This window comes from Lytechinus pictus, chromosome 6, assembly GCF_037042905.1.
Source record: "Lytechinus pictus isolate F3 Inbred chromosome 6, Lp3.0, whole genome shotgun sequence".
NCBI lineage: Eukaryota > Metazoa > Echinodermata > Echinoidea > Temnopleuroida > Toxopneustidae > Lytechinus > Lytechinus pictus.
Window position 1 is genome coordinate 22,679,022 of NC_087250.1, and position 12,864 is coordinate 22,691,885.

The 12,864-nt window shown below is 35.8% G+C and overlaps 1 protein-coding gene across 15 annotated transcripts in view; it reads left to right on the top strand.

The window, feature by feature from the left end:
• Window positions 1-12,864, top strand: part of LOC129263667 (rho GTPase-activating protein 5-like) — a 115,760-nt gene that overhangs the window by 27,433 nt on the left and 75,463 nt on the right. For all 15 annotated transcript variants that reach the window (XM_064101205.1, XM_064101204.1, XM_064101211.1 and 12 more), the window contains 4 exons: window positions 1,974-2,231; window positions 2,809-2,969; window positions 4,668-4,782; window positions 5,990-6,030. In XM_064101205.1, coding sequence (XP_063957275.1) covers window positions 1,974-2,231; window positions 2,809-2,969; window positions 4,668-4,782; window positions 5,990-6,030 — 575 coding nt within the window. The remainder of the gene's footprint in view (window positions 1-1,973; window positions 2,232-2,808; window positions 2,970-4,667; window positions 4,783-5,989; window positions 6,031-12,864) is intronic.

Genomic DNA, 12,864 nt, shown 5'->3' on the forward strand with positions numbered 1-12,864 from the left:
TTATGATGCTCTTCACAATCTCTTTTCTCCCCCTCTTCCACTTCCTTCCTTTATTTCTTTCTTCCCCTCTATGTCTTTATTCTCCTTTCTATCGTTTTGCTTTCCCTTCTCTCGCGTTTTTCACTGTGCCCCCCCCCCTTTTTCAATGACTTTCTTCACAATCTCTTCTCATTCTATTTTTCTCTCTATGACTCTATATCTCTTTATCATACTCTTACCTTCCTCTTGTATTCTCTCATTTTGTCTCTCTTTCCTTTATTTCTTTCTTCCCCTTCCTATGTTATTCACTCTTTCCTTACTCCTTTTTGTTTTCCCTACTTATTCTTTGCTGTGCCCCTTTTTTCTATTTGAGTTCGTTCACAATCTCTTCTCATGCTATCTCTCTCTCTCTCTCTCTGACTTTATTTTTCTTTGTCTTACTCTCCTATTCCTCTTGTTTTGCTCTCATTCTTTCTCTCTTAGTATCCCCCTCTCTAACTTGCTTGTCCTTTGTCATATCTCTTGTATTTTCTTCTTGTATTTTCTCTTCATTCTTCCCTCTCAAATTTGCTATCCTTCTCCAATCTCTTTGTCTCACTCTCCTTCTCTTCTGCTTGTATTCTCTCATTCTTTCTCTCTTAGTACCCCCTCTCTAACTTGCTTCCCCTTTGTCATATCTCTTCTTGTATTTTCTCTTCATTCTCCCCTCTCTCAAATTTGCTATCCTTCTCCAATTTCTTTGTCTCACTCTCCATCTCTTCTCCTTGTGTTCTCTCAATCTTTCTCTCTCTGCCTTTCATTGCACCTCACCCTCAATCCCTTCCCATATCATGATGTATATGCTTATCACTGCACCATCTGATCATTTGCATGCTTTTCTCATCTGCTACTTGCACACACACACACTCACCTATTTTCCTTCACCTATGGTAGGATTGGCATGTGCATAGCGTGTGGTGATCCCTTCTCACCTGAATTAGTACTGCCTTTTCTCAGGACGCACAACTGCAGCCTCTCTGCTTTAGATAGGTACACCACTCTTACTCATTCATGCCACCTTTTCATTTTGCACACTACCTTATGGTATCCAACAGAATTGAGCACACTCCTTATTACTGTAACTCTTCACTCAATGATTTTATAGAATTCAAACAGTATGTGAAAATATTTAAAGATGATACACCTTTATGACAGGATACTTCATATTTTATGACTATGAAGCTTTTGTTTCAAATACAGGTGTATACAAAGCTTAACAACATATCCTTGAGGGATGTACTCACTTCTGTTGGATACTATACTGCACATTAAACCTTGCTAAATACCTTATATTGCTATCTTGTATTACTATTCCTATACATTACTTCAATCACATTTATTTTTGGATTGTTTTCAAATATATGATGTTTGGCTTCTAATCATTTTTCCATATTCCATAAGACTAGTATTTTTTTGGTAAATTTCATTTACTTTGAGAACTCTATCATGTGTAGATAAAATTCTTCATACATAATATTTTGCCATGTTTAAGTTTTTATCAAGTTGTATAAGATGTATTTTTTAGTAGAAAAATCAAAGATAGTGCAAATAAAAACACTTGATTTTTTTCTGATTGTAATGCTGACCTATAAATGTAGCATTTCCTATGGGTTGGTGTCCTCTCTCTAGTGTTGTTATATATGTATAATGTAGAAAGTAGCAACGTATGTTATTGGCAAGATAAAGAGTGTATAAAATAGGGAAAAGACCTTGATAGAAAACAAATGTTTCTTGACAATTTCATTTTCCAAGGCAGAGGGAATACTTAAATACATAAAAAAAACCTTTGTTGAAAAGTATGCGTAGAATTTTGATATGTTGGTATAAAGCAGGTCTGGTCTAAAACGACATTCCTGATTTGACCTCATTTTGACCTCATTTGCATAACTCCTCCCCCAATCCACCACCACCACCACCAATATCACCAACACGTTCACCCTTCTCTACCCCATCAGGATCGGCCTATGCATGACTTGCGGTGACCCCTTCCAGCCGGACCTCGTCTTGTCGCCGATCACGAGCCACAACTTCATGGCCACGCCCAACGAGAAGAACTGCATCACGAGCGACTTGTTCCTCATCGATACCAAGTGCCGGGTGGACTTTGAGATCTCTTCGTATCATCTCAGTGAGAGCCTACGGGACCAGCGGGTTCACCATGGCTACATCCTCGTCTATGCAGCTCAACGGAAGGCATCACTGGAGATGCTAAGGTATGTTGAAATACAGTCAACTCTTAGGAGCGTTTCACAAAAGGACTTGTCGGACATTTCATTTGACAAGTCCATTTTATCCAGCAGTTTCCTTTGTAACCATGCTTCTCAGGCAATCAAAACCAAGGAAAGAAGTCAGATCTGACATCTTGTTGGACAGACATTTTGATGAAGGGTTCCCTGATATGTGTTTCATAAAGCTATTCATGATATTACCAAGAACTTTTGGAAGGACTGGAACGTGTTCTTAGGTGATAATTCAGTTATATATGGATTATCGTGTCGCGTAAGAATGGGTCACAAGTCGTGCGTTTAGTCTTTCATAACTTACGAACAGCTTATGAAAAGGCCTCTATGTGTGTATAGAAGGTCTAACTTGCGTTTTCCCTCTTCCTGTATAATATTCTTACCTTCAAGCTACAAGAAGTTACAGGGTCACACAAGTATTAAGTACCCTGAGCTGCTTCCGGGAATTTTTGGTCATTGTCAGTTGTGAGAATTACTACTTCTTCTGTCATACAAATACCTGTACAAGAATGAATAACTACAACATGATGATTTTCTTGTCTTATTTCAGGTGGTTCATGAAGTTAGTTGAGCCTATACCGACCCTAGTGGTGGCTGTGTGTGAAGACATCAACTCGGCTGCGGACGGCATAGCGGAGGGCCAACGTCTTGTGGACGGGACAGCCACTGCAAAACTAGTCACAGCCAATTGCTCATCGTTCAGAGAACAAAGTATGTATTCATTGTGGTGACCTGATGGGAATTTATTCCTTCAATTACAGTGTGTGTATCAGTGGTGATGCGATATTTGCTCTCGCGATAATTGCTCCGGGTTTAATTTCGTACCTCCCTCAATGGCTAAGCTTTATATTAAGGAGCCCTAGACTTTGTCTCTAGACTTTGTCTATAGACTTTGTCTACCATTTTCAGATGTGTTGCAGTTTAATTTCACTCTCACAAGTATAAGATAATTATTTCTCCAAATGTAAAAAGGCAATTGTTTTTACTTTAAATCTAAGGATGTATTTGGTGGATTGCTTGGAAGTGAAACAAAATAATTTTGTTAAGCAGAAAAATAATTTTGTTTAACAGTAATTCCTGAATATGGAGTGATTGATACATGTAGATCTAGGAAAAAACCTGCAGCTGAACCGACTCCATCTGCTGGTATGTCTTTTCACCGAAGCCAAAGAGTGACCAGAATTGAACTTAAACTGTATCATACCATTACAATGAGGACAAAGCTTGATGAGGCTCGTTTAACTGAAGATATATTTATATGATTCAGTACATTAGCGAGGTGACACAACATTTGCTTCAGCGACAATTGCTCTGGGCTTACTTTCGTCTAATGTGTAGGATTAGGGTTTTAATGAGGTTTGAGGATAGGTTTAGGTTTAGGGTAGGGTGTAGTGTTAAACCCAGGGTTGAAGTTGGTCATTCGATTAGTGTGTGGAATTTACAGCAGAGCAATTATCGGCGGAGCTAATGTCTTGGAACCGTAACAGCTGCTAGGCAAAAGCCAGTGAGGGTAATTATGTTGCATCGCGATAATAATGATAATATTCCAACGTCATCCAGCTTTTCATTGTTGTTGATTTGAAAAGTTGAAGGAAGAGTCTCTCTCGTAGCGAATGTGAGGAGGATGTTTAAAATGTGCCTTAGGAGAGTGGAGCGTCGTGGCCCAGTGGATTAGTCTCCGGACTTTGAAACAGAAGGTCGTTGGTTCAAATCCCGGCCATGGTGTAATTTCCTTCAGCAAGGAATTCATCCACAGTGTGCTGCACTCGACCCAGGTGAGGTAAATGGGTACCGGCAGGAAGTAATTCTCAAAAAGCTGTGTGCACCGAATAGGTAGCCTAGCTTAGCCGGGTAATAATAATAGCAGGGCCCGCTGGGAGAACAGTTTTCGGAACTGAAGTGGCTACCTTCGGTAAATATACCGTTATTGTTATTATTATTATTAAGAGTTTATTTCAATATGACTCTTTCATATTCAACTCTTTGTGAATCACCCACCAGGGCCCTGTCTTACAAAGAGTTAAGATTGATCTGATCAACCTCAAGTATATGGAAATCCATCAACGTCATAATTTTTTCTTCAGGAAATTTGCACAATGTCTTTTTCTTCAGGAAATTTGCACAATGTCTTTTTATTCAGGAAATTTGCACAATGTCCTTTGAAACAAAGAGAATCACACTGAATTATAAAAAAATAGTGAATGTATGAATATACGTCATATCTAGAAATATTTTGAAGAAACATGTATTTTAGATGTTGACGTTGCTGGCTGTCCATAGTTGTGATTGATTCGATCAATCGTAAATCTTTGTAAGACGGGGCCCAGGTGTACTTGTGAGCAATATAAAAAACACAATGTTATTTTTATTTCATTTTCTTTCTTTGTTGTTTAATTTTCTTTCTCTCAGCTGTGATCTACAACAGTTTCTTGAAGGAAGCCCACAGGAAGAGGAAAGAAACAGAGAAGCTTTACAAGGCAGATGAGATCACTAACAGACCTCCAATGGAGTTACCCTCTCCAAGGTAAGTCTTTTTATAAAATCAAAGTTGAAGTCAAATTATCAAACAAATATTATCATAATTACCACACACCACAGCTCCGTCTTACAAAGAGTTACAATTGATCCAATCAATCTCAACTGTATGGAAATCCATCCTTACCAGAATTTTTTCTACAGGAAATTTGCAAAATCTCCATGGTAAACAAAGAGAATCACACTGAATCTTCAAGAGAATGAGGAATGTATGAAAATACAATCTATCTAGAAAATATTTTGAACAAATTTGCATTTTAGATGTTGATGATGCTGGCCATCCATAGTTGTGGTTGATCGGATCAATTATAACTCTTTGTAACACGGGTCCCTGGGGCCGTAACACAAAGCTTAGCAATGACCGTAGAACGGTTTTCTACGATTGATTCCATTGACTACAATGTACAATCGTACAAATCAAGCGTACGATTAATCGCTAACCTTTGTGTTACGGGACCCTGGTGGGTGTTTCATAAAGCTGATCGTAATCAACGAACGACTGGTGACCCATTCTTGTGCTACATAATATATCCCTATGTAACTGACTTAGCACTAGAACATGTTCCAGTCGAGCTTTTTACGAAAAGCTTGATGAAACACCCACCAGGGCCCCATCTTACAAAGAGTTACGATCGATCCAATCAATCGTGACTATGGAAATCCATCAGTGTCATAATTTTTCTACAGGAAATTTGCAAACGTCCTTTGTAAAAAAAGGAGATCACACCAAATTGTCAAGAAATCAATGAATTTATGGATATACATTCATATCGAGATTTGTTTTTGATCCAACATGCATTTTATATGTTGACTTTGCTGGCTTTCTATAGTTGCGATTGATCGGATCAATCGCAACTCTTTGTAAGACAGGCCCCAGGCAATGCTGTATGAAAAACTGATAGATGAGAAATCACATGAGCTTGTAAATAGACGTTAAAAGATGGGCGTTTCTGCAACCCTGTTTGGCGTTCAACGATGTATTGGATAGAGCTACGTCGATATTGTGCTGCTCAGTGGCTGCCGTGCCCACGATCAAATGGGCAAAACTAATTTCTGAGTATTTCTATTTCTATTATATATTAGATATCTATTTTGAACAATAAAATATGGATTTTCATTTTTTTCATTTTCATTAAGCCATCCATCCATAGATCAGCTGTAATTCATTTCAATATTTTTCTCTTCTTGTTTTTTAGTCGAGATGTCTCTGTAGATGATGCCCAAACACCCACGTCAGGTATGAAACAAACTATCACATTCCCCTTAACACATATATCAGTATCCATACTGCATGGTATGCCCTATTTATATTCTTGCATTTTGTAGTGTCTTTGGTATATTCACATACACCATACTCATTGTTTATATAGTATAGAGCAGCCTAAATATATGAAGGCAGAATCGTTGGTGGGCTAATGAAAGGTCGTACCTCAAAATTTGAATAGTTTGAGTCCAGCTCAGATCATTGTCTAATTTAGAATTATGGTGATGTTGGCAACCTGACACTATCTTAAAATATTCTTCTAATTCTATGCAAAAGGAGGTCACCATAATATGTTCTTACGACAAAATATAACCCTTCTTAACTTTTCTCATTTTCTTTTCAAATTTTGAGCAAAACAAGATTTGTGACGGCACAATGACATATGTTTCCAGTCAGTTGATCAGTTGTTGAATTTGTGTTTTGGGGGCCTACGTCGCCAAAAAAATACTAATGATGTTGATCCTTTATTTGTGGGTCCTAAATTTTTTCTAACGGTTAGGTGAAAGTTTAGTCATAGTAATTAAATCTAACTGTAATCACAACGTTCCACTTTACCCCCAATTTAGTGACTGTTAATTGTAATTTCGTTGACGAGTTTAGTAATATATATGTATGACTTGAAAACCTCCGTAATTTTTAGTTACTAGTAACTAGAAATATTGTTTACTGATCTACTATAATTACCACAGCTATCCATGTGTAAAGACAAATGCCTGACTCCAAGTGAATGAAAACATAAACCCCTTTGTACCATTATAATATACATGTAGTTAATGTACCCATTCCAGACCTACATGTACATGTAGCACAATACAATGGTTTAATATATACATGTGTACATATGTAAGTGGCATGGATGTGATATGAATTAGAGGAAAATTGTCTAAAATGATAATAATGATTTTCCACCTCCATATGGCATGGACCGATTATTCCAAGCTGTCTTAGACTATACATGTAGATCCAACAAATTAATTTCTTTTAGTGTTATCAATTTCCTGTTTCTTGTGCATTTTTTTAATGCAAGTCTAGGACAGTGAAGTTGCCTTGGGCATTTTGTCAAAAGTCTGTGCCACAAATCGTGCTTTAACCCTTAATAAACTGGGGAGGGGGGGGTCAACCCCCCCCTCTACAAATTTCGTCACTACGCCGCTGCGCGAAGTTTTGGACCGCGCCGCTCTCTGAATTTTTACTTTCAAGTCTTGCGCATCTTTTGAGACCAAATTTGCGACGCCCGGGTATGCGGTTTTGAAATTACGCAACATTTTGTAAGTGCATGTCAGACCCGAAATTGCTCAAAAACGTGATTCCGTGTACAAAGTCAATGCAAATTGTGTTTTTCAACCAAAAATCATAAATGTATGATTATTTTTACTTTTGTTGGTTTAAATGGATTTATTTTAGGCTATTTATGATCGCAAAAGTGTCCCAAACAAAGTTCATCGGGATAATAACAAAGGCTTGAAAAAACTAAGAAATACATAAGAATTTTAGAAAACAATAAAATACATAAGAAATTAATTATTTACACATGCATTAATTTTTGCAATTTTTTGTAGATATTTGTTAGAAATGTAATAATTGATACTCCCACCAAAAATTAGCATTCTACTAGCTATATAAATTGAGTTAAAGGCAAAAACATACACAAAAAACAAAATTTAGGGCAAATTTCATACCCTTATTTGCTTAATTAATTAATAAAAAAATTTAAACAATTAATTTTTTGAAGATTTTACCATATAGTCTTGTAGTTTACATCCGGCTCTACGCGCGTGCGAATTTTCACGCCGATCGCGCAATCAGCGGCAGAGATCTGAGGGGAGGGGGTCAAATTAACCCCCCCCCAGTATATTCTGGTCCGAAATAGCCCAGTTTAGATAGGGTTAAAATTCTATCGGCATTTTTTCAGAGCCACTTTCCTACATCCACCATCATGACATGCCGGTTTCCTGTGTGAAAGAAGCCGCTTTGACTTTTAATGCAGTGCCTTACGCTCTGTCTAGAAAAAAAAACTTTCTCAACGAAACAATAGTTAAGATTCACATGTATGATATACTTCCTGTATACACTGTACTCCAAGACTATGGCCTGTATTCTGAAGTCAAGTTTAACTTAGACCATGGTCTAACTCTGTGCTAAAATTATTGGAAGCCAAAAGTATCAAAATATTTATTAAGTTGCATGTTTCTTATGTTTACTGTGCTCTTTCCCGATTCATCGATGGTGAAGACAATCATTTATTTATACTTCCTACACAATTATGAATGATTTGAGAGCCAAATGAGCTGAAATATTATATATCTACTGTTAGTGATTTATGTAGCAATTGGCTTTCCATACTTAAACCACAACTTTAAACCTGAGTTTAAGTTAAACTCGACTTCAGAATATGGGCCTACGTATGCATGTTAAGTATGGTAATGGTAATCTGTATACCAGTATGTATGTGGGAATCGCTTTTCATGTTTAGCAGTGGGAAAAAGTAAAAAGGTATAAATTTTGGATATTTAGGAATGTAAATAAATTATTTATGAATCTAGGAGTGAAATTACAAGAGTAGTTCAGTCTGTATTGGATGGGTAATAGAATTTAGCTTGCTTTTACCGCTTCATGGATGTAAATTTGCTCCCAGTTAAAAGTTGCCCAGTCTGGGCCCTCTTGTATGAAAGTTACTGGTAACTTCACCATACAATTGCAATTGCCATGGTAACAATGCTCAACAGCCAATCAAAATCAAGGATTTTATGGAAATAACCAATGGATGGTAAGGTTACAATAGAGGTAACTTTCGGGCAATTCCATAAAATGATCAACCTTTTTTTTACGTCCTACGCCCATTTTTCTCAGGTTTTGCTTCACTTCATAAACTGACAAAGTCATGATCCATTGAAAACATAACAGACTGTCAAAAGAACAAGAAATCAGAGACAGAAATTTCATGACGTACATATTTTATGGAATTGCTCTTACATGTAATTGCAATAGGGCCATCTGAAGTACTTTGAATCCATAGTAGTGGTATTATGATGAAATAACCTATATACCACGCATACCCAATTAGATATTCTATTCAAGCTCTATGAGAGTAAAAAGAGCGTAGTATTTGATTACCTTTAATTGCCTTGAATGGCAATTAATTTTGAGATTTCAATCTTGAATTTTAAACAAAAGGGAAATTTATCAACAATTATATATGATGAAGGGAATTATGATTATGATTCAGAGGAAACACAAAAATAAGTGATACTGGCCCAGAATCTGTTTATGATGTCTGAATCATTTTAATTAATATCATCCTCCATCTTGGCTTAATAATGATGAAGTCTTGCCTTCGTTTCTTTCATACACCTATTGTTATAATGATTCAACCATCAGCATTAATTTATCTGATGTTGATTATTTCCTTTCAAAGCTGAGTGAAATTCATTTAGAAAAACAGTTAAAAGTTTGCTCATTTAGATTATGTCCTTTCAGAGCATAGTGAATTTCATTAAAAAAAACGAAATAAAAAAATGGAATTGGTGAAAGTGCATTAACTTTCCTGACTCTTGTTCTAATTTATCCTTTCTTCATTTTCCACCCTTCCACCCCTCACATGTTGGCTTCCTATTCCTCTCCTCAACCCCCTATTCAATTAATGGTATCTCCCTATTAATGCAATGTGTGTTCCTTTTTTTGTATTGTAATGAATTGTGTTTTTTTTTGCTTTAACTTCCCGTACATGCAAACGTGTTGTTCCTATGGTGTAAATATACTGTATTTTTTATCCTTGTAATTGTTGGCACATCAAGTGTTATTTTCCTTTCCTTTTTTCATTGTACTTTCCTCTTTCTTTATTGCCTCCATAAACTGTCTTTGTCTTCAATTGACTGTTGATTTTATATCTGTTATTGTGTTATTTTTTGGTCTCACAATTTTTTTTGTCTTTTGTCTGCATCTTTGCCTTTATATGGCTTACTAATTTGGTGTCTGTATTTCTTTTGGGTTAAATCATATTAATATATTCATTTATTGCTACTTCAAATGTTCATCTCAACAATATTTGTGTGTCACCATAATTTCTTCTGGATATTGATTGATTTTTTATTTCATTTTCATTTCATTTGTTCAATGTTACAAATAATGAAAATTACCAAATTCTTTTTCCATTATTTCTCATGAATTGGAACCTTGGTATTTCTTTTATGTTTGCCCACTGGATTTGATTTTCAAATTCTTTGGTTTCAAATTTGAATCAAACTTCAACATTTTGTGTTATTTACACATCTTGCACTTTCCCCCTTTTCTCATTTGGAAAAAAAATGATGAACAAATCCTCTATTTTAATAATTATTTCATTTTATTATTATATGGTCCCACATGCTCTGTTTTATGTTGTCTATGTCTCATAACGCTTTTGCATCCCTACGATTTTATGTATATTAATCATCATGGCTTGCGTAATATATTCAAATATTGCTATATTGTATAAATTCCTCTTGATGCATACAAATTTCCCATTATTGTATGAGTTGGTAATAATCTCTTGCCTTGCATCTGATTCAAGTTGCCCCCCTCTATTTATTGATACCTTTCAATTCTATCCCTTTTCTACTCTGAATACATCTTGATAATTTGCATAAAAATGGAATACCTTCACTTTGATTTGATGATATCCGAACGGTCTGCATGATGTGGTTGGTCTCAATATCTATATATGCATACGTGTTGCATGATGCACCGTGCCCCGCCCTGCCCATCCCCACCCCCATTACCAATGATGCCACCCCACCCACCCCCCTTCCAATAGGCTTCACCCCTGAGTTTGTACCCCGCCAGAGATCCGTTTCTTCGGAAGCGGTGGTCCACGATCCCCTGGTTAAGCCCAGTGAAATACGCAACCGCATGAGGCTACAGCAGCAGTCCCATATTAGCTTCCGAGGTAAAAGAATGAACGTCTCGTTTTAGTATAAAATATTTAAACGGATGGTCCGGGCTGAAAATATTTATATCTTAATACATAGAGTAGAATTCATTGAGCAAAATGCCGAAAATTTCATCAAAATCGGATAACAAATAATAAAGTTATTGAAGTTTAAAGTTTAGCAATATTTTGTGAAAACAGTTGTCATGAATATTCATTAGGTGGGCTGATGATGTCACATCTCCACTTTCCGTTTTCTTATGTTATTACATAAAATCATATTTTTTTCATTATTTCATACTTGTGTGAATAATATGTCTCTCATATAATGAAATAAGTTGCAGCAATAAATATCTAATGCACTAAATCAATTGTCAATCCAATTTTTTTAGTTCTTGGAGGAAAAAATTGAATAAACCTAATTTCATATAATAAAATACAAAAGAACAAGTGGAGATGTGACATCATCTGCCCACCTAATAAATATTCATGACGACTGTTTTCACAAAATATTGCTAAACTTTAAAATTCAATAACTTTGTTATTTTTTATCAAATTTTCATGAAATTTCGGCATTTTGCTCAGTGAATTCTACTCTGTTTGTTAAGCTATAAATACTTTCAGCCCGGACCATCCCTTTAAACGGATAAATATTGCGAATAAACCCTTTGTTGAATGTTGAGTGTTTTTTGTGAAATTATAGCGTCCAGAGCGTCATGCCTGACTGATGTGTACGCTCTGGAAGAATCCTCTGATTATTAATAATTTGACCAAATTTGTCATTTTTTCATATTTTCTGAGTACACAGTAGTGTTCTTGAAATTTGAACAAATTAAATCAGTGAATAAAGCCTTTGTGAATGCAGAATATTGTGCGATTCAGGAACTCTCTGTTTCGATGAAGAAATGGAGGGACAAGCATCATATACCTGTAATGCTTTGCCCCTCTAATATTTTTGTCTGCTCAGTAAGTTCTGTCGCCATTAAATTGAAGGCACTCTAGCCCTTAAATTATGCCTTTAAAATGTCCCTAAACCGAGTCATTTAGGTTTCTGGGCATATACCTATCATTTAATACTTATTCAGTTATAAAAGTAATTATGAGATATATTGCGTACAGGTTTGATGTAAGCATAATTCTTTATACCTACATGTATCTAGTATCATGAATATTACCTTTTGTTGTATTATTACCCATTCTTCATTCAATGTTTAATCACTCTCCCCTTCAATAGTAATGAACTTGTGATAAACATGTTTTGAATATTTATTCAATTGAGTGCAGATAGTCTGTTAATCTTAACCAGGCTATTACATGTATTTCATTACTCATTTAAATCGTCCATTCAAAATCTCCAAAATATAAGTACACATGTTGGTGCCCATAATGTGTATCGCATTTCATTTGACTGTGGTATGAGAGCAGTATACATGCAGATAAAATGCCTTTACTGAATAAAGCATAAGTGCTAGGCTGGGGATTGAACCCTGGACCTTTTTATTGGTTGAGTTGGTGCCCAAGGTTACTTGACCACTTCACCATTGTAGATGTTTGTTCATATTCAGCAAGAATTGGGGATCAGTGATCTTTTGGAGAAAGATTTGCGTTTAAATATCAAGCGCAAATCCATGAGCACTTTTGATTGGTTAAAAAAACCAAGTTGCGTTTGATTTTCTGAGTTGCGTTTGATTGTAACTTGTTCTGAGGTTCTGCAGCGGGCCCCAAGGTTTTGTTCAAATTAAAGTGTTGTGCAAAGAGGTGTGATGAATTCAAGGCAAACTCACAATGACATTGGTGTTACTATAAATATAAAAGAAAAAAAAAATGAATCAATTGAATCTATTTGAGAGAAAGGTTCCTAAGAGTTTAGATCCTTCAAATTTTATTCAGGTTTGGATTAA